The sequence below is a fragment of the Pollicipes pollicipes genome, unplaced genomic scaffold (assembly GCF_011947565.3).
Source record: "Pollicipes pollicipes isolate AB1234 unplaced genomic scaffold, Ppol_2.1 Scaffold_3447;HRSCAF=4054_pilon_pilon_pilon, whole genome shotgun sequence".
Taxonomy (NCBI): Eukaryota; Metazoa; Arthropoda; class Thecostraca; order Pollicipedomorpha; family Pollicipedidae; genus Pollicipes; species Pollicipes pollicipes.
The window spans coordinates 14,007,866-14,030,087 of NW_023596297.1; the positions used below are offsets into that span (position 1 = coordinate 14,007,866).

Genomic DNA, 22,222 nt, shown 5'->3' on the forward strand with positions numbered 1-22,222 from the left:
CGGATGAAGGGTAGGGATCAGACAGGGATCCACTGATACGATGAAGGGCACAGGGGCACACAGGATCCACTGATACAGATGAAGGGTACATGGTCAGACAGGGATCCACTGAGCGGATGAAGGGTACGGGAGCAGACAGGGATCCACTGATACAGATGAAGGGCACAGAAGCATACAGGGATCCGCTGATACCCTACTGTAGGGCCACAGGAGCACACAGGGATCCACTGATACAGATGAAGGGTACATGGTCAGACAGGGATCCAATTCTGATGCGGAATGAAGGTACGGGAGCATACAAGGAATCCACTGATACAGATGAAGGGCAACAGGAGCATACAGGGATCCCACTGATACAGTGAAGGGACAGGAGGGAGACAGGGACTACTGACATGAAGGTGGGCCGCTGAGAAGGGCGCGTGGTGAATAGAGTGAAACACCCTGACTTGGGGATGGAGCGCCGAGAAGGACACGGGGAGGGGCGCGCTGCTCAGAAATGGGGCACAGGGAGGGACACGGAGAGGAACGCGCTGACCCGGGCATAGAGAGGGGCACGAAAAGGGACGCACTGTCTCAGAGATGGGGCACAGAGAAGGGCACTGGCCCAGAGATGGGACACAGAGAGAAGCGCACTGCCTCAGAGATGGGCACAAAGAGGGAGACAGAATGGAACGCGCAGTTTCGAAGATGAGGTAGAGGAGGGACACACTGTCAAGAAGATTGCAGATGGAAAAGAGAGGCGAATTGGGACGAGATGAGTAAACAGACAAGGATGGATCCAGAACGGCGCCTTGCGGGGACAGCGCCGGCTTGGGGGGGGGAGGGGGAAAAAATCACAAAGCTTTCTTCATTTCGCAACTTATCGGAGTTTGCTTCCCTTTTACCTCCAGGACTGATCCTAAAACAGGTGTCTCCTAGTACCCAGCTGCTTAGATTTTGTGTCACTTTTGGCCCAGCTCGGGCCATTTGGGAGGGGAGAGGGCAGGTCCCGGTTAGTCCCCTCGGATCCGCCCCGGGACATAAAGATAAAGGGGCGCAGTTACATGAAGATAGAGCATCAGGGGGCACACGTGGAGAGAGCTTTGATTCGGGGGAACGCATAGAGAGGGGAAATAAGAAGCTCATAGAGAAGTGAGTTGGGAACTGGGAACAATGCGTTGTTCGTATTTAAGAGCAATAGCCGGTACTACATCTAAGGAAACTGGACAAAACTGGAAGATGCGTCATAACTAGGTCTAATTTTGCATATGGCAAGATAACTCCAAAAGCCCATACGATTATCCTCATCTCGCAGCTTGGCACTAGCTGTGGTCAAAAATCAAAAGATACAGCAAAAGGAAAGATAGACAAACATAAGAAAGTGCCAGCGTTTGTTCCTTGGCCTGCCGGTGATGCGATAACACTGCTCCACCACAAGCTTCCTGAGTAGATATAGGTTTGATCGCACCCTGGGATTTACAGTATCCATTGAAATCACATAACGTGCACTCCCTCTATTCTTGCGTGTGTATTGACCTGGAGTCATCACGTCTCAGTCATCAGCGCTGGAGTCTAAAACTAAAAATAAAATGGCGCGCAGCGCGTTGCTTGGCCCCACCGACCCTTGACCCCTGCCCGGCGGTCGTGCCAGACCGGCGCGGCGGCGGTCCCAATCTCTGCCGTATCGCCGTGCAGGCGTCAGCGTCGCTTCCTGCCGAGAGCTCCTGCCCGCCGGCGGCCGGGGGCCGGGCCCGGGCCGGGCCGGGGCCAGACCGGGCCCGGTCCGGGGCCGGCCTGGCGCGGGGGCGTCGGACGCGGTCGGGGCGCCGGCGCCCGTCGGGGCGCGGCCGCCCGCCGCCGCCCGCCAGGTAATTGGTTAGAAAGCAGGTGTGCGGCGGCGGCGGCGGCGCGCGGCCAGCGGCGGCCGTCGGCGCCAGTCGCTCCCGGGGCGCCCCGAGCCGCGCGGCGCTGGACCTCTGACCCCGCCCGGGCAGTGCAGCACACCCGGTGCCGCAGGTGAGTGCCCGGACCTGTTGAGGGCGCCCTAATGGACGGCCCGGGTCGATGCCGTCGGTGATTGGTCGACCGACGGCTGGCAGTCGCGCGGCCAATTGGTGCCGTAATGGATTTCGATTATTGGTGTGACGCCAGGCGCCCGCCGTCGCGCTCGGCCCTCCTGCTCGCGCCGCTGTCAGCTGGCGAGGCGGAGCGCACTGCCGTCATCGGCGACAGCTAGTCGTCTGACATCAGCCGCTACAAGCCGGCGCGCGGCCAAGGCCGAGCGACGACGGCGTTGACCGCTCAGCCCGTGCCCGTCGTCATCGGAGGGCTGTCGGCGGCGACGGCGCCTCGGGCGCTGCCGGTGCCGACTCGGCGCCCCGTCGGACTGCACGCGCGCGCTGCTTGCACCTGTGCGGACGCGCTGCGCGACCTCGCCGCGTCGCTCGCGACAGGACGCAGGTGCGGCCGCATTGTTTTCGACGCGTGTTCGGCGCGACGTCAGCACTTTCCGTCGCCGCCGCGTCGCCGCCGCGTCACGGCAATCGGCGGCGACGGCGTTTTTTGCGCGGCCGCGCGCGCAGGCGCCTGCCGCGCGCAAAACAAAAGCCGCGGCCACATGTGCCGCGACGCGATTAATTAGAGATTTGGGGCGGGTGCTGTCGCCCTCCTCGACACCTGTGCGGGCTCTATATCACGGCCGTCACCGGCTCGTCATCCCGCCGATGCCAGGCGCCTGATTCATCGGTCCGATCCGCCCCCTGGCCGCGCCGCGAGCCCGCAGGCGCTGACGGCGGCGAACGTGGCGCGCGGCGGCGCGAAGCGACGCAGGCTGCGCCGGGTAAATCATCCCCGGTGCTTATTCACGAGCACAGGCCACGCTGACGGCCCGATACCAGCCACACCTGCGCCCGAGGCGAGGTGTCGGTGCAGCGGCCATGTATCTGGCCACGGATCCGGGCCGCACGACGGGCGCATCCCAGCGCCGGCCGTATCGCAGACTTCCGGTGTCGTTTAAAAAAACCCGGCGTGTTTGAAGTGGAACGGGACCGACGATGGGATGAAACTATAAACTAAACAGAGCTCGCCTTTCGAAGTCGCGCTCGACGCTTTCGTACCCATTCACATTATGCCTCTTCGTGTGGTCGAAGGCACGTCGCTGACCTGTCATGTTTTCGATTGAATGCATCGGCATTTTTTGCCCGGTTAATGTGACTTCTGCTAGTTATCCTGTCGTCCATACGCCGTCTAGTTAAGTCCGTTGATACCGCTAGATTTTCTTCCGTGTTCAACAAGTCGTCGACTGTACGTATCAGTAGCATTGTTAGCCACCTCCGTACCGCTTCTGTGTCGTGACTCGGGCAGCGTGCATCGGTGTTATAGCTGGGCCCGAGACGTAGAATCGTTTGCAGTTAAAGAGTCTCGAGGCAATTTGTTATCGACGTAGTCCACCGATACAGAAGGTCTGATTATGTAAGCATTTGATCTAATGTTTAGGGCAAAGAGGTCCTTTCATAGGCGGATCCTGGGGGGCGGGGGGCGGGGGGCCACAGGGCCATGACCCCTCAAAAAACTTTTAAAGTATGTTTGCCCCCTCCCCCAAAAAAAAACATTCCCAGGAACTTGATAAAGGTTTCGTCTACTTACCTCAAAAGATGTGCCTCACAATAATAGCCAAAATAATAGGAAATACATAATAGCAAAACAATACCTCAAAATGAGGGATACGAGGTTTGTAAACATGCATACTCTATATAGAAGATTAAAAGCATTTCGGTGCTTGAATGGTGTCCCTACTAGGTACTCGCGAGAGGCACCATGCACTGCACCAGCCAGCTGGCGACGAACGGTTGCCCCCCCCCCCAAAAAAAAACAACAACTCCGAGCTAGATCCGCCCCTGGGTCCTTTGCGCTTATCTTTGGTATTATAGCTCAAAGTTTACGTTTATTTTATAGCTCAGGAAACAGCACAGCGTGTAAACAAATCATACTAGTTCTTATGTTTGCGGGAAATCCTTTTTCGATGGCTGGAGGAAAATAAATGTCGGGAAATCATAGAAAAAGTCATAGTTACGAAACCATTTAGGGCAAAACCGGCCATAACATCGGGAAAAGAGTTCCGTTGCTAAACAAACTGCAAATTATCCGAGATTCCTGTCATTTGTAGTGGTATGCTAGTCTGTCTGGCTCCGTGTTGGCAATCCTTTCTATTTCCAGTGGAAATCTGTCGTGTTGCCAACGTTACAGAGGTCTCAGAAACAGCAAAGTAATTATCAGAACCTGAAAACAGTCATTGGAAGCTGGTGTGGTGTTCCGGCTGGTCCCCTTGCATGACCCACGCTTCAGAGCTCGCGTTCCCCATTTAGCTCACGCTCACGGAGGTAGCCGGTATCAAGCGGCTCCTAAATTTTGAAGTTAGTTGAGGCTTGCATCGCCTGAGGTAGACGAAGCGCGAGTCTTATGTGTAGCGTGTGCCACATTCGTGCGAGGTCGGGGCAGTTGGCCAGCACCGCAGTTCGCCCCTCCCCATCCCTTGTCGTTGCCGAGCGTTTAAAAAGCACTGCATAAATGAGGGCACTTCAAATGCCTACCAATCATGTTTTCCCAAGTTTTTCCCGTTTTTCGCTCTCATTTTCACACGCATCGCTTACTACCAAAATGTTGTGGGAACATTGTTTGACATTGGTTGTGATCCTGTTGAAAGCCACAAAATTTGTTTTTCTAAAATACAAATAGGTCGTTAAAAAAGTTGTGACTTCCTCGCAGCATGCTCCCAAAAGCAAGACAACGTTATACGCCGTAAGCTGAACTGACTCACTCACAACCTCAACGTGATGTCTTTTTGTGGAAAAAGCAAAGACGATTGCAAAAAAAAAAAAAATTAGAGGCAAGTAATAGACCAGAACACTCCAATAGCCTAGGCAATCTGTGATTTTCAAAATGCACTGTTATATTCAATCCATGGTAGCGGTGACTCCGAACCATAGATTGCTGAGGGTGATAATGATTGCAATGCATATATTTTCAACTTTGATTAGTTAAGTGACAAGAATTGCTCACTGCATTTGTAAATGTTCTGGCAGGAACACAGCAAGCTTCCATAAGTTTGAAACATTGCAACTGAGGTATCCGGCAATTGAAATGAGGAGTCACTGTTTCGAAGCGTGATCAAAGTTTGTTAGCCTGTATTAGGCATCAAAACATCCAGTTTTCACGAAAATTGCTAAAGGAAACCGTGTGTACTTCAAAAGAATATTCTTATTTATCGACCCAAGTAAATTCCATTCGGTGAAAATGCAGACATACGCACCAGACCAAACTGTGGCTCATGCACGCCCAGAACATTGTGCGCACCAGACCAAACTGTGGCTTATGCACGCCCAGAACATTGCGCGCACCAGACCAAACTGTGGCTTATGCACGCCCAGAACATTGCGCGCACCAGACCCAACTGTGGCTTATGCACGCCCAGAACATTGCGTGGTTAGCGGCAAACAGGCACGCAAACAGGTCAGCATGTTGAGCTAAGGCAGACAAGCTCGGTAAGTTGGCAGACCGGCACTTTGGTGGCATTCTGACCAACAGAGGGTCGGGCCAACTTGAGGTGGCCGTGTCATTGCTTCGCATGACAGGAAAACGTTTCTCCGATGCACCATTTAGCAACCGACCGATAAACAGAGACCTTCCGCTGAACTCAAATGGAATAACTGATGTGGCGGGATCAATACAATCACGATAGTCTATGGCTTGTAAAGGCTGTGATCCCAAGGGCACTGCCACGAACCGGTTGATGAAATGCCTTTGGGAACAACTAGGAGAGCTCTGAGCATTACAAAAGTAGGACTTATGCTCCACTGTACACAATATGCCTTCTATTGTTTCACATTTGTCATCAACAACTGATTATCAATGCCTATGCATTATACAATGGGAATTCGGCTATGACTACTCCTGTCAGCCATTTGGCACCAGAAGAATGCCAGGACGTTAATGGTCATAAGTCCTAGTTGAAATGCTATGAGATGTTTTGGTTATCGTAGTTACACTCAAAGTTGTCATTAATGCGGTTCCAAATAACAAATATAACTCGATTCATAACATTCTGGCACTTATACGCCACTTGATAACATAGAAAATGTTTGAGAGTTCAACAAACCGTTACAAGCAACGCTACGACTTAACAGATAACTTTTTCTTTGACACGGCACATTCCCGCGTTTGGCTGCCCCCCCGCACCAATCGCGCTCGGCGCTGACATGGCTAGCGGTGACGGGGCTCAGTGCCGAAGCCATGTCGGTTAGACTCACTGGCAGCCCACCGAAGCGCAGTGGGTGTCAACTGACTGCTGTAAATGGGGTTAGTACAGCTGTGGTGGGCCTGGTGCCGCATGGAGCCCCCCCCCCCCCCCCCCCCCCCCCCCCCACTGTGAGCAAGTGTTCATCGAATCTGCACACAACACCTGAGGGCAATGCATGTTGAGGGCTGAAGCATCACTGTTCATTTTGGAAATTCAGGCAAGCAATGAGACGGAATCTCTGTTACGGGACCCTAGGCTAACGCGAATGTTCACAAATGGCCTGTATCCGTAACGTGGATCGCCATCTTACTGAGAGTTCATTGGGCGCCCACAGCATGTACACCAGCATTCACGTGTGTGTGACTTTGGCTTGTAAAGACGCAGTACCATTAACGAAAGCCAATCGTGGTCGGGCCGCGACCATGCTCGCTCAGCGGCGGCTGCGTCCCAGACGACCGAGCCGTCCTGTCCTCCAGCCCTCCGCCCCTCTCCCGCCAGGCGCCCTCAGTGGAGCCACCCTGTCCTCCAGCCCCTCCGCCCCTCCCCCGCCAGGCCTCCTCGGTGGAGTCACCCTGTCCTCCAGCCCCTCCGCCCCTCGCCCGCCAGGCCTCCTCGGTGGGGCCAACCTGTCCTCCAGCCCCTCCGCCCCTCTCTCGCCAGATCCTCTTGGTTGAGCCGCCCGGGGCTCCAGCCGCTCCGCCCCTCTCCCGCCAGGTCCCCTTGGTTGAGCCACCCTGTCCTCCAGCCCCTCCGCCGGACCCCCTCGGATCCCGCCAGACGCCCTCGGCCGGCGCACCCCGCGCGGTCCTCGTCGGCGGCATTCTCGACGCAGATTGCCGCAATACGTCTCCGTTAGCCACCCAGCGGGCGCCCGTTCGGTGGGCTTCAGTGGCTTCCACGTCCCCGCCGGCTCTGCGCGCCGCCGGTTCGACGGACGACTGGCGGTCCCCTGGAGATCGGTGTTGGATACCACCTGGCGTATAGCACGGCGCGATAGTAGATCTGATAGTGTTGTGATACCTATCGCTGATTCCGATAACACGCACTGGGCTTATAAATTGACCTTACCGGAGGGCAAGCTAGAGTAAGCATGGTACAGCCGCAATATGAGATCACAAGGGACTCACACAAGGTGCAATACAATTCTGAGTAGGAATAAGAATGTTGCCCGACCCGGCGCCCAACGTCGTCTCGGTATTTCTCCATCCCAGTAGTCTTTCACCTCTGCTTTCATTCCATTCACAATAGCTTTTTCTTATACTGCACGGCACATCGTTGGCATCAGTCTCACAAAACGCGATCATAGCTAAATTCGCAACATTCTGAAAGACAGTTATACGCTGCTTGGCCACCTCGAGCTAAATGATCACTTTTCTGGCAGCCTTTCCAAAATTGGCAACACTGTCTGACAAATTTGACAGCCCGCGCCCAAACTTACATCGGTGCAGGAGCAAGGCATGGCTAGGAAAAACTGCTCTCCACCAACGGCTGACGGCAAAAATGCTTCGTACCTGCCGCAATCGCGTGAGCATTTCCAGACCTCTGCACGACCATTCCGAGACTTACCCGTACCATGCAACGTGTGCATCTACCGTGACTCGTGTCACCCAGTTTTCGCCCTCACGCCGATGGCAACGGGACCCGAGAAGCCTCGGACATCACGTCTTGAACCTTCTGTCCCCTCAGATAGATCGCTCTAGCGCCCACAATGCCACACGTGCTCTGCTGCCGCTCTAGGTTTTCTATGGACTTATGTGCATAGTTGCAGAGGGAGGATGTGGGGAGAAGCTGGCGTCTCAATATTGAGCTTAGTGACGCTACCGAAACGGCCAGTTTCCAGTTAATCTGTGAATAGGCACACAGAATTCCATTAATATTTAGGTTATTCGCGATGAGGCTTTCCATAGCCGTAGCCACGTCGGTGGTATCACTTCTGCAGTAAAGTGCATAGTCATGGCGCCTTCAACACGACCCCAACGTGAAACCAATGTGACCTGTGTTCGCGCAATCATAGGGTGGATATCCTATTTAGGCATAATTATGTGATGGAATGCTGCTTTCCAATCCAAAACCGCCGCATAGACATCGGCTACCCGGTGGCTACAGTGGTACCTCACCGTTGCTGGTGGGTCCTCCGACCCGCACCCCTGTTTTCAATCACCTCTGCGACCAAACCCACCGCAGTCCCAGATGAAAGCGCCGCCGCCTGCGGAGGACAAATCGTCCTCAGGGGCGGACCGCAGGCGCCGCATACCGTGCAGCCCGGCGCCTGGCACGCGGCCGGGGGCGCGCGCCGGCCCTGACCGCCCCCTGACCGGAGACAGAGTGCGCCGATCGGTCTCGAGCGAGCGGGCGGCGCGCCCCACCGGACGGCCTGCCTGCGTCACAATGCGTCACTCGCGCCGCCCTGCCGCTGACGGATGCCGCCCGATATGGGGGCAAGCGGCTCGTTTAGCAAAGCTTGTTATGGAGCGATTTAGCTGGGGAGACGGGCCGACGGCGCCGCCGAGTGGCTGTGAAAGGGTCGGCGGCCGACCGATCGGCGCGGCGCGACTCAGCACTGGCCGAACAATCAACACAGCCCCGGGCGGCCGGGCCGGGGCGGCGAGGCGGCTGACCGGGACTGGGGAGGCGGCTGGACGGGACTGGGGAGGTGAGCGAGCTGAAGGCAGACTCTTCGGTCCGTGCCAGCAGGACAGCTTCTGCCTCCGAGCAGTCATGGCATACAGTTCCTGGCATCACACGAACACGACACAGAGCTCTCGTCACCACGCATCGCAGACCCAAGCTGCTGCCAGCAGACATCACTGCACTCAACTGCCGGCAGACAGTAATCAAACGCAGTTCCCGCTCCCTTGGACATAACAACGCACAACTCATGTCCTTAACAGCTGCATAGCTTCCGTCGCCAGTCTTACTGCGGGTCAGCTTCAATTTGCTAGCCCTAGCAAATTCGTTGAGGCCAGTGGTTCTCAAAGGGCTCGAATGCAAGCCCTGACAAATTTGTGATGTGCGACGCAGAGGTACAGGGCAACAAAAACGCGAGTAAATACCGGGTGCCGAATAGCGCTCGCTTCAGCGAGGAGAGCAGCTGATGAGTAACTAGTTTGACTGCTGATCGGGGCAGGCATCCATTGTGGCCGCTGCGTCGCAGTCATTCACACCGGTCTTGGATTGGGAGTTGGAACACGGCATGTAGGCGACGGAAAGGGGAGGTAAAGAGGGTCGTGACCCCCCACCTTTGTGAACCTTTCAAACCAACCCTTTGATGGTACTTGACAAGCATGTACTGCAAGATAGGTTCCCGTCTCAGTGTTTGGGTCGTTCCTTCGCTCCTGTGACAGCTGTCGGCAGCGTCAATTCTCGAAGACTCTCGGTGGCAAGATCCCCACACTGGAACCCCGAGCTGCGGCGTGCTGCTGCGCTGAGCCAGGGCCCCACACGGGCCCGCGTGTCACGCGTTCATGACCAGCTGCGGTGTGCTGATGCGCTGAGCCAGGGCCCCATACGGGCCCGCGTGTCACGCGTTCATGACCAGCTGCGGCGTGCTGATGCGCTGAGCCAAGGCCCACACGGGGCCGGGCGGCAAGCGCTCATGACCAGCGGCGGCGAGGTCACGCAGCCGACCGAAGCGGCCGGCGCCTCTCGAAGCGGCGCGCGAGGCAGGAGCCACGCCGGGACCTCCGTTAGCGTAGCTGGCCAGCAGTCTATCCTTGCGCCGTGCTGCTGTTACGCAACGTCTAGGGAAAAGTAAATTTGCTTTGCTTATGTTATTGGTCGTTTTTAAGGTATGCTGCTGCGGCTGAGAGTCGTAACAGCGTGTCTGCAGTTAGGACCTGCTTGAAGGCGTTGTGTCCGATAATGCCTGTCATGTTCATCCGCTGGGTGACCAGACGCTCTTAGGGAGGTCCAACGAGTTATAATTTATGATTCGAATCTTCCCAACCGTTCAAGAAACTTTTTTTAAAAATGCGGAAGAGTTCAAACACGCTTAATTTCGTAGCATATCCGTAACAGTGGGTTTCAAGATGAAGAAAACTGCCCCCAACATTTCCACCGACACTCCGCTTCGTCCAGCACACGAATGTACCTCCTAACTGCCAAACACAGGTCGCTGCTACGTTTTCACTATACCTCACCAGACCGCGCACCGTCCGCATCCCTTCCTGCAGCTCCAACGGGCTTGGCATCGTGCCCCCCCCCCTCCCCCCCTCCCTCCCCGCCATCGCCAATCGTCCATAGCGTCGCCCGCCACCCTTTTACCGCCCGACGGCACTGCCGACCGTCACCCGCCTCACCCCCCCCCCCCCCTCCCCGGGCGTCGGCCATGGCGGCGGCATCGACCGTCGGCGTCGACGCGTGCTCGCGCCGACGACCGTTGCCTGACCAATTACGGGCATCATTAGCGTGCGTGTATTATTGAGCGGGCGGCGGCGGCGGCCGCGGGCGCGGCGCGGGCGGCCCTGTTTGCCGACGGGTCGTTACCGCAGGCCGCCATCGACCCGCGCCGCCATTAGCCGCCGGTCGTCGACGCCGACGCGGCGACGGCGATGCCAGGCCACCGGCGCGGCCGCGCCCCGGCGGTAGCGAACGGTCAGGGGCGCCGTGGGCAGCGCGTTCGGGGTACGCGGAGGGGTGTTTGGCGGGCTCGCGCGCGGAGGGTTCTCAGGGTGGCGTGTTTGCGGTGCACACAGGGGGATGTCCGCGGTCTGCGGCGTTCGTGTCGAGCCTTCCGAGCGGACAGCGACACTGGACCGGAATGGGCATGCTGTGTGCGTGTTGAGACCGTCTGGAGGTGCACGTGCGTACCATGTGGCACGATCATGTCCAGTTGACACGGAGTAAGCTCATGATAGAGTAGGATATGGCAGGATATTTCAGAAAAAGGAGATCTTATCTACAGTCAGGTCCCACGGGTCCGTATTAGGCCTGCAAAATGCACGCACTTTGCGTGAGTGCGCATGGTCAGAAGCCCCATTAAATATTCCCTTTGACTCAGCTATATGCGTCGCAAAGGCCATTCGACCGGGAGGACCGCACGCTGCCGGTTGCCTTTCCCGTTTCATGCGCGTGCGCATGTTTCGCAACGAGAATGTGGATTTCTATGCCACGGTTTACAGGCGCCAGGCATTTTATGGTACGACACCTCATATGGTGCAATTACATGATACTTTTATGGTGTATGATTCATATCATGCATGGCTTACGCTAGCCCAACTTATTATGGTGATTTCCACGAATCTAGCACAACTCTACCATATAAATCCACCGATGAGGGCTGCATTAAACTGGTAAATCAATCGAGCAAAACGAGCGCAAAAAATCCAGCACAAATTGAAATACGTTGTGGAGTGAGAGTAACACCACTCTAATAAATACCGTGCGCAATGACAGACAGAACTGCGGTCAGAACCGCAGCAAGAAAGCGGACTCAGTGGCAAATCTGACGTAAAAATGGACCCATCAATGTGATACTCATCTATTGTTATTCCTACCTGCTCATCGACTGATCATTAATGCAAAACTAACATAAGTCAACGGCACCCATGCACGCTGGATGGATGATCATTGACGTAAAGCATACAGCTGTTAACACATGCCAGCTGATGAAAAATCCCGTGGCAATAAACCGTTTTGAAAACAAAGACAGCTGATCAGCTAATTATACGTATTTGTCTTCAGTTTTTGCGCTGAGGGCTTTTCATGCATACACGTATGTTGCATTTCTTCCGTTCAAACGCAACGGTCGTAACAGCTGAGCTGAAATTTCAGCCAATAGGCAACTGAATACGTTGGAATCTTAGCAAGCAAACAGCCGGCTCTCTAGAATTCGCCGTGAACGAATATGACACACATGGGGTCTGCTGACATTTTTGCAGGTTAAAGACATCAATATACCTGAAATTAGCATTGCAAATGCACATGTGCTTGTATAGATCGGCAGTAAATTTAGGGCATCCACGATAAAATCCAAACCCACGGACGGTCGCAAAGTCGTTTTCCGCCAAACTCTTGGCATGACGGGCTCCGGACCGCATCTGCCTGGCACTACCGCTCTCCCCCGTCGGCTGGGCCGGGGAAAGAGCGTGCGGATGGCTGCTGCGGAGGCGGCCGGCGGCCAGAGCGAACGTGCCGTCGGCCATGGGCCGTGGAAGGGGTGTGTGGATGGCGACTGCGGAGGTGGTCGGCGGCCGGGGCGAACGCGCCGTCGGCCATGGGTCAGGGAAGGAGTGTGTGGACGGCGGCTGCGGAGGCGGTCGGCGGCCGGGGCGAACGCGCCGTCGGCCATGGGTCGGGGAAGGGGTGTGTGGATGGCGACTGCAGAGGCGGTCGGCGGCCGGGGTGAACGCGCCGTCGGCCCAGGGGTGTGTGGATGGCGGCTGCGGAGGTGGTCGGCGGCCGGGGCGAACGCGCCGTCGGCCATGGGTCGGGGAAGGGGTGTGCGGATGGCGGCTGCGGAGGCGGTCGGCGGCCGGGGCGAGCGCGCCTTCGGCTGGGTCGGGGAAGGGGTGTGTGGACGGCGGCTGCGGAGGCGGTCGGCGGCCGCGGCGGGTGCGCCGTCGCCCATGAGTCCGGTATTGATCTGGGGCCCGTGAGCCGAGCGACCATCGGCTGCACAATGCAAGACCTAGCGACTATCGCGACGGCGGCCCGGCCGACATTTCAGACCGGTCCGGCCATCATTAATACATGGCGCTCGCGGCGACACTTGCCCCGGCGGCATACGCCAGGCCCGCTCAAATGTCAAAGATTAAAGTTGACAAATGCGCAGGTCAGCGCCCGGCCGGCGGCTCGATGCCGGCGGCGGCCGGTCACCGCTGACTTATTAAGGCGTGCCGCAAGTCGGCGGGTGAATTCCACGAAGTAAAATGCTGAGCTCCGCGAATCAGAGACGTGCATCACACAAACGGTCAACATTAATGAAGCCCGGCGCTGCAGCCATGCACCGGAAATGAAATGAAACGAGTGGTCCAGTTTTTAAGACTCCGATGTAAGTTGCTGGCCGCCACACATGGGCGGAGCGATACGAGGACGCTGTCCAGTGCAGGCAGTGTACCTGCTGGTAGCACGCTATCAGCGTCCCCAAGCAATGTCTTGCACCGGCCACAAAGGCGTATACTTATCAAACCCTCTGGGGGATGTCAGATCTGCTACGTGATATAGCTCCACGTGTGCTTTCCTATTCAGTGTGGTAGTGGTGGTGCGGGGGGCGGGGAGGGGGGGGGGGGGGCTACGTGGCTGCAGCTCCGACCCTTTGTCCAACTGTCCACCCCTCCTCAACCCTGCACCCAATCCTCGCCCCGTGCTTTAAATGTTAAGAACCTACTTCAGATTAGTGGTTGGCGGGGTTGTCACGCTTGAGTCCAATTTTGCGGGAAGTGGCGTTGACTTAACCCCATAAATAACTGAGCAAATTAACATCTGCTTTAGCCTCTAAGCTTCGTCCGAATACGTTAGTTAGGCACTATGCAGTTGGCGTTGCATGATAAGAAATATGTTGAAAGGGTTCAGAAAGTCTCTCCTGCTTCATTGGAGAAATTGATCAACCCGGCGGACATGCTAGGGGAATTAAGTGATCGGTTCTTCAGCATTGTCGGTAACAACGGTGATACCATTAAGTGGTGATTACAATCAACAGTCTTCAGTTCAGCGCGCAGCATCATCGAATATATGATATGCGTAAAAAGCTATGTTGAAGGAACTAAGCAATGCTGTGGGTGATATTTTCAGAAACCATTTATCAACTGTAGCACCAGTAATCATCACTGATCGAAATGTCGAGCCCCTCGTTTATGACACGCTGATGAGCATTGTGTTGACTAGTGCTGCATAGTGAATTTCTCGCACTTCCAGAAGCACTTCATCAGGTCACAAATTGTACCTATTTGATATATCTCAGACCCCGTTAGAAGTTCTCTGATTGATTGCTAACCGTAAAAAGCGTGATCAGTCTCAACTGGATCAAGTAGCGTGGCATATGGCTCGCTGGCCGAGTGATCACCAGATCTGGGGTCCAGGCACTGCTGACCGCGTGGTCACCAGATCTAGGGTCCGGGCGCTGCTGGCCGAGTGGTCACCAGATCTAGGGTCCAGGCACTGCTGGCCGAGTGATCACCAGATCTGGGGTCCAGGCACTGCTGACCGCGTGGTCACCAGATCTAGGGTCCGGGCGCTGCTGGCCGAGTGGTCACCAGATCTAGGGTCCGGGCGCTGCTGGCCGAGTGGTCACCAGATCTAGGGTCCAGGCACTGCTGGCCGAGTGATCACCAGATCTGGGGTCCAGGCACTGCTGACCAGATCTAGGGTCCGGGCGCTGCTGGCCGAGTGGTCGCCAGATCTAGGGTCCAACCACTGCTGACCGAGTGGTCGCCAGATCTAGGGTCCGCGTACTGCTGGCCGAGTGGTATCCAGATCTTGGGTCCGGGCGCTGCTGACCGAGTGGTCACCAGACCTAGGGTCCAAGCACTGCTGACCGAGTGATGGCCAGATCTGGGGTCCGAGCACTCATTGGTCTGGAGTGGAGATCTAGTGAGAAATGTAGATATGGGTGACTGACGTCGGAAATTTGGAAAATTTTGGAAAATTAAAAGTTGGAAAAGTCACTCAACCTATACTACACCAGCTATGGAATTTCATTGGTACTGCGATATATCATTATGATGATATATCGCGTGTTGTATATATTGTATATCGCGTATGTATATATCATGTGACGCGTCTTTCTCGCCCTATAAGAAAACAATATCACATGATAAAATCAGGCCAGCAATCTAAACGTCCCCACATATCACGACATGTAGTTCAAGTGTGTAGGATTGTCTCAAAAGATGAGTGGTGGGTTGAATCCCTTTTTGCTTAATCCGTGCACCACCGTAAGTTCACCGTAATTGGGGACATTGGAGTCAAAATTTCATCAGAATTTGGCGGGACATCTTGCCCTTTCTGTTTTCGCGTCCATGAATGAAGAAGCCTCCCTATTGGCTTAACGCTATATGATACGAAAATGCATGTGTCCTGAGCACGCAACGCAAGTCCCCACATCGGCAAGTTCTCCATCCGTTCAAATCCCCAGCCCGCTCAGGTTCCCAATCCGTTGAAATCCCCAATCCGCTCAGGTTCCCAATCCGTTCAGGTTCCCTGTGACGGACCGGGTGACTCCACCGCCCCGCGTCTTCCTCCCAGTGGAGCGGTGTGAGCTCCTCGAACACAAGATCACTGCCCACGGTCACGCGGAGGCCGATACTGGCGATAGAGCACGTGCCGGGAGGGGGGGGGGGGGGCAGGTGCGCCGCCGCCGGGCCGGCCCGGTGTCTCTCCGGCCAGTCGGACCACCAGCCGACCGCACGCTCCTTTGTCCGGGCACGAGATGCCGGCAGCTGCCGACGGCCGCGCCGCCGCTCCGTCTGATGGATGGCGGATCATGCGCGGAACCGGCTGTCCGATGTCGACTGCCGTATCGACAGGATCTGTGGCGGCGCGCAGGCAGCAGACGGCGGTGTCGGATCGGGCACCCGGGTGTCTCGATCTGCTCAGCGAAGCCGTTGATGATGTCGTAGTATGTGGTGCTGTCACTGGTGAGATGAGCTCGTGGCAGTGACCTGACGAGCAGAACACGTAGTCGTGAAGCTATGGCTGTGGTATCGCGACCTTTGTGAGGTCAATTTTACATCGTCGACGTCCGCGAGGGATGCTTAATACTGACGGTAATCGCCAGTAATAATGGCACATCTATGTGTCGCGTTAAGTCCCTTCTAGGGTCGCGCGCCATGACATCACGTGACTGCCTTTGACCTTCGGCCGGTATGTTCGAGCGAAGTCCAGGCACAACTCCACACGAAGGCGGGGAGTGCGCCAGCGGTGCGGGAGCTCGTACGTGTGTTCACAGCAAAACGCGTTATGCCAAGCACGAGCACGCGACTGCGACAGATGCTGTCCAGGTCGGTGCAGGGCAGGGCGTCTGTGCAGGGCAGGATATCAGCACAGGACAGGGCAGATGTCGGTCGCCACTGTCCTGGACCGTTTACGGCGTCGGCGTACATTTACGGCACAATTCGGAGAAACTCGACGCGCCATGTCACGCCGCGACCTCAGTCGTAGTGCACAGCGTATCGAGTACAGCGGTCTGACACGAGCGTAGTCCTTCCATAAGGTGCTGCGCTGCTGCATTGAAATTGATGTGGAAACGGCAACTGCAGCTTTGCTCTGTCATTTCCAAAGTGTTTCTTGAGCAGTTCCTTATCTTCTTCTGTGTAAGTAATCATGCATGAATGGTGGTCTAAAATAGTAACGCGGCGGACGTAATCCATTTAGCGATTGCACGGTGTCGGACGCATAGAAGTGTGGTTGTCACTTGGAACATCCAAACCGCTTTTTAGGCGTTTCGACACCAAATGATTGAAACCTAAGTTGACGGCAAGTGGAGACCTATTTCTAGCATAAGCAGCGAAGAGCACAATGTTCGAATTTGCCATCTCTGCAACTCTTAAACGCTTCTTTTCTTGAAGTTTAGTTGCATGCTCGCTTCGGTTTTCGCGGTGGTTGAATCGGCCCTCATCATCGTTACGCCATCGAAACAAAGCGCCACTGTTTTAATACGTCTGGCTTCACGTAAAAATTCAGCCACTCCTGCTGCCGCAGATCTGTACGACACCACTCGTACGCGATAATCCTATGCCTACGCCATTTTTACAGAGCCTATCGCCGCGCAGTGTCCTCCGTTGCTTCACCACGAACGCGGCTACTTCTCATCAGAGGCGCTCTTACACGGGTTGCGAGCTCCATGATAATGACGGGTGTGCTGCAGGACGAAAAAATCCCGTCATCGCAGTTGAGACTGGAGTTCTACAAGACAGGTCCAATCTCAGACATCTTTGCAATTGATGCAATCGTGTCCATGGACAGTTGACCATCTCGAAAAGTGTAAGAGCAATGCTGTGTCTGTAGTCATTTGTTTCCATGCGTCACCTTGGGCTAATCGTAAGCTTCCTCCCACACTCATGTCCTCGCTTTCTTGGCCCGTGTGCTGACAATATCATTGCTACAGTTAATCTCTACAGACTGAAATGATACCGACCATTAATCACAAATTTCGTAACATCTACGCCGGCCATAATCCCCCGCCCCTCCCCGTGCTGTTGCCTGTACCTACAATATCGGTCCATCTGCCAAAAGGCAGCACCGCTTCGGCGACGTTGTTCCGATTCTAACTCACAAGGCATGAGGTTGACTCAAACTACGACTCTGAGCGACTCAGCGGAGCTTTGAGTCAACACCGATCCCCCATCAAGGACACGTGATACAATTGTGTAATCGAGTGCGACGGAGTCAACACCGGTGGCAGCAGTTTAGGAGACGTCTCGAGCAAAAGTGTTCATTAAAACCCGGGTAGAGCATCTGTTTTGATGGTGTAGTATGGTATAACTGTGTTCCATTTGGTGCACCTATTAGCTATCACGCTACGTATTTATCCATAGCGTGGTCCATATTTCAACTTCTATTTAAGTGCGCCAACCTACGACTTGGTTGACTCAATTCTGGGATTGGCTCACAATAAAATGTCAAAGGAGTCGATTTCGCCCTTACTCAGCGACCACCTAGGTGATTTCGAGCTCAGTTTCGGCCCCACCCAATGTCACACACAAGTTCTTGTTTCTTGACTGTTTCGAAAAATGCACGGTACGTAAGCGGCAGGAAAGCAAGGCTAGAAAGTGACCATCGGGGACGAATATTGTTTTTGGAGGCGCTCAACCACTGTTGAAAACGATACTGGTCCTGGAAATTGGGCTCAGTTATGTGTCAGACGCCGTGATGCGTGGTGCCATTCCCACGCTGAGATGTCACCGCGCTCGCTCATAGTAAGACGTGATGAGACGGTGCAACATTCCGAGCCAACTGATAATCTCAGAATCAAGCCATGTCATGCATCAGCGTCATTCAATCTGACGTCACTGGAGAGCAAGATTGAACTTTGTTTCTTCGGGCAATTAAACCAGCTTCACCTTAAACATTTTCCCACTAGCAAAGACACGATCAACTTGAAACGGTTGACAATAGACAAAAATCAGCCTGCTGTGAGCATAAAATTAGAGTCGGAGATACGGTGGCCGGTCAATGATCAAATCAGTCGCCGTTTATGAATAGATCGTGGGAAAGTCGGGAGTGTTGCGAATGTGCTGCGAGTTGAGGCAAAGTGTAGAGAGCGAAATGACGGACCGTTGACTTGTGTTGCACTTGCTCGAAGTCCATTTACGAGATGGTTTACTAGGTCTCCGGTTCCTTACAACGTTCGGTTGGTTCGATCCGTTACAACACCATGACATTCTTTCTAACTCAAACCCTTTGCCGCTCCGATATTATTGATTTACCGTGTGACACTCTCTTCGATGCTCTACCCTTTTTCAGTACTGGGACGCTGAAGTAATTCTCTCGACCTCAAGATGTTAGAATCAGTGCATATGAAGCAAAAAGCTGCCATAAATATCATGAGGTTTGCATATGCACTGCAACTTATCATGCTGTCTTTTTGCGTGCGGCGTCTAAAAGATCTTTCATTATGTGGTATGCATTTTGCAAGTTATTTCATTTACGCCCAGAAAAATTGTGTTGCATAAACATGTGTAGGTATATGTGTATATGCCCTCTCTTTCTCTCTCTCTCTCTCTCTCTCTCTCTCTCTCTCTCTCTCTCTCTCTCTCCTCTCTCTCTCTCTCTCTCTCTCTCCTCTCTCTCTCTCTCTCTCTCTCTCTCTCTCTCTCTCTCTCTCTCTCTCTCTCTCTCTCTCTCTCTCCTCCCCACACCCTCCCTACCATTTTCTCTTTGTAGTAGGGCTCTCTTCTTTCGAGAAAGTTTTGAGCAAATGCTTCGGATTGCTAGTTGCGTCACAGCACCGTGTTCTGCGATAGGTGGATGACAGCCTATGATGCAGATCTTTGTGTGCCGCGCAATCTGCCGATCGCAGCGGAAAACCGTACATCACGGCCAAATATTTCCGCCAATATGCTATTTGTCAGGCGGCCTGAGCTGTGCTCCACCTGCATGTACTACGCCAGCAGTATTAAGGCGGCGGCGCAGCGGTGTCCCGTTGGAAGTTCTGCTGATGGCGCACGTGTTCCTGTTCCAGTTCAGTTGGCTCCTGTTTGTGGCTCCTGTTTTCAGCTGGCTCCGCGTGCTCCTGTTTCAGTTCATCTGACAGCGCACGCGTTCGTGTTTCAGTTCGGCTGACATGCGCGTGTTCCTGTTTCAGTTCACCTGACAGGCCACGTGCTCCCGTTTCAGTTCAGCTGATACCCGCGTGTTCATGTTTCAGTTCGTCAGCGTCGACGCGCGTCATCCGAGGGCCATGGATCCGCTCACAACAGCGGCAGGTGAGTTGCCTATCGTTGGAGACTTACGACGCATTCAGGTGAGGAGGCTACATGACGTCGCCTGCCTCTCAACCGGCAGGAAGAACGAGCACCGCGGGAAATCGAACCCCGCACCTCTGGTTTCTCAGACCAAAGGCAAGGTGTTCGATTTCCCGTGGTGCTCGTCCCTCTGGTCTGGCAACTGACCTGGTGTCGTGGTCAGAGGGTCGGTGTAGAGCCACTGCGACGTCGGCGGAAGGACAGTGAGGACGGGAGTGGTCACGGGTGACCTGAGGTCGTGGCCGGATGGTCGATGTAGAGCAGACTGAGACGCCGGTGGAGGGCGATTTATACCAAACCGCGACGCCGGCGGAGCGGCAGTGGGCACAGGAGGGATCGCGGGTGAGTGGTGGTGAGACAAGTTGTCGTGGCAAAGGTACAGAAGTGAGCGGTTTTTAATCCAAAATATCAAATGCGGTTCATATCAGTGAAAGTTCGTGTGTCCTTCGCCACACCTGCAATGCCCTATTCTCCACTCTGGAAAGAAACGGGTACTCACAGGTAACTTCCCCAGCGAATGACATTTGCGTGGGTTTATAATCTTGCACCACACCACATACATGATGTCCGTGATGCTGTGCGGGACTTTGCATTTATCTATATGTTTGTTTTTCTAACGATGCAACATCGTTATCCCAACCGTAGGCCTTTTGCTGGCAAGTTTGAGCTTTGATGACCCGGGGCGTGACCAGAGTGCGAACAAATTGCCAGTGTAACACTTGTCTGGACTGGCAAGTGGGCCTACACCAGGCGAGGACGACATTCCAAAATATTTCGGGGGTCCTTCCGCTAAATAAATTTGTGATGGCGCGTAAATGCCAAGGGCGGCCGGGCCCGCATCTCGCAAACGTACTAACAAAACACATGACATGACATAAAACATAAAACAGCTTTGACATATAAACATAAAACAGCATTGACATAAAACGGCGTTGCTCCAACGATTGTTCAGAGGCTGCCGTTGTCTCTAATACCTATGGCATGACACGGTCGTATGTACCAAAGATCTTCGTAAGTTTTACGGCAGGGAAGCATGGGGAGGATGTAATGTATTGGATGGATTGGATTGCACATGGATTCCATTGCATCTGATTCGTTCAAGTAAGAGAGGCATGTCTAAATTTGTTGGTCACCTTTTAGGCTAGTCTTTAAGAGATAGTGCACGCTGAGTAAAACGGACCGAACATTCATATCATCAACAGCGTATTTGCTTAACGAGGCGTTGGTGCAGTCCAAGTTTTCCACGAATGCATTCCAAATTTGCTCCTAACCACATACAGAACATGAAACAGCATAAGAGGACGTCCTTCTGCCACCATAGTTAATTACATCGTCCGACAGTTTTGTGCCGAGAGCCCTCAAATTCAACCGAAGACCATATCCTAGTGACATTTCGTGGCTTCTCGTCGCGTCACAACGTATCACCTGACAAGCAGTACACACAATTTCAAAGTTTTCACGCAGAAGCATCTAAACCTATCAACCTAGCGCCCATGACTTCTCCGTAGCACTCACTTGCCTACTCTCCCCGCGTGTACAAACTTTACCCTTATTTTAACACATGCGTTGCTCGTGTCTAGCGGACACTGTTCCGGTGTCTTAATTGTGTACGTCTACACTGCTGGGACCGCGTGCGAGCGTGCATCTGTGGCGAGCAGGCGGGGCGGACACGTCATCGCCGTGCTGTAATGAAGTGGGGCCGCACTCAATAACTGCCAGCCCAGCGTCACAACCGCCAGCGTCCGTAATTGGCCCAATGACGCGCCGCGTCAGGCTCCGCCTCCGCACGGCCGGCGACCAATCAGCGCCCGTCTCGCCCCGGCTGGCATTAGCGGCGGCCAATGAGCGCGCGCGGCGGCCGGCGCCGGCGTGGGGGCGGGGTGAGCGGTGGGCGAGCATCAGCGAGCGCGCGCGCGCGGCGCGCCGCGGCGCGCCAGACCCGCCCGGCGCTCGCGCTCGCCGCACGCTGTCGCTCCGTCCCGCCCGTGCCGCCACAGTGGAGGGGGACGGCCGACTACGCCACTCGATCGACATGCTGATCTCGGACACGGCGCCGACGGCGGCCGGCGCCGCGCCGCCCGCCGCCGCCTGGAAGGTGACGCCGCCGCGACCGGCCGCGGCGCTCCCCGTGCACCCGCTGCCTTCGACGCCCCACCCAGGTACGCCGCGACGCAGGCGCCGGACCGACGCTGGTGACGGTCACCACGTGTGTCCTGACGGAGTGGTGAGGCGGCTCAGTGGCCCCGGACCGGGGTGAGGGTGTGGGTACTGCGGGATGTTGGTGTGGTGCTGTTCAGAGATGTGGAGGGACTTTTGGCGTCATTTCCAGGACTGTTGTCCGTTGCAGGCATCATTAAGATTCCAACGTAGTTCTAGGTAGTGTTTCCACTTAGTTTTGCGCATGTTTTAGAGCATATATATGTTTCGTTATGAGGCCCATTGGATGATAAGCACACATACGTTTCAAAATTATTATGGAAAAGTCATTTTAATTATTGTTCTGTCACAATGACACGAGCATGATTATCTCGTTGAAAATGGTCCA

At 54.8% G+C, this 22,222-nt stretch overlaps 1 protein-coding gene across 3 annotated transcripts in view; it reads left to right on the forward strand.

Annotated features, from left to right (window-relative positions):
- Positions 1-1,915: 1,915 nt before the first annotated feature.
- The window catches only part of LOC119091687 (paired box protein Pax-6), a 42,726-nt gene continuing 22,419 nt past the window's right edge, over positions 1,916-22,222 (forward strand). For 2 of the 3 annotated variants that reach the window (XM_037214505.1, XM_037214507.1), the window contains exons 1-2: positions 1,916-1,995; positions 19,581-19,638. In XM_037214505.1, coding sequence (XP_037070400.1) covers positions 19,614-19,638 — 25 coding nt within the window. In that variant the 5' untranslated portion in view covers positions 1,916-1,995; positions 19,581-19,613. Of the gene's footprint in view, positions 1,996-19,580; positions 19,639-21,761; positions 21,837-22,222 lie in introns of those variants that run through there. The other variant, XM_037214506.1, reaches the window with a different exon arrangement.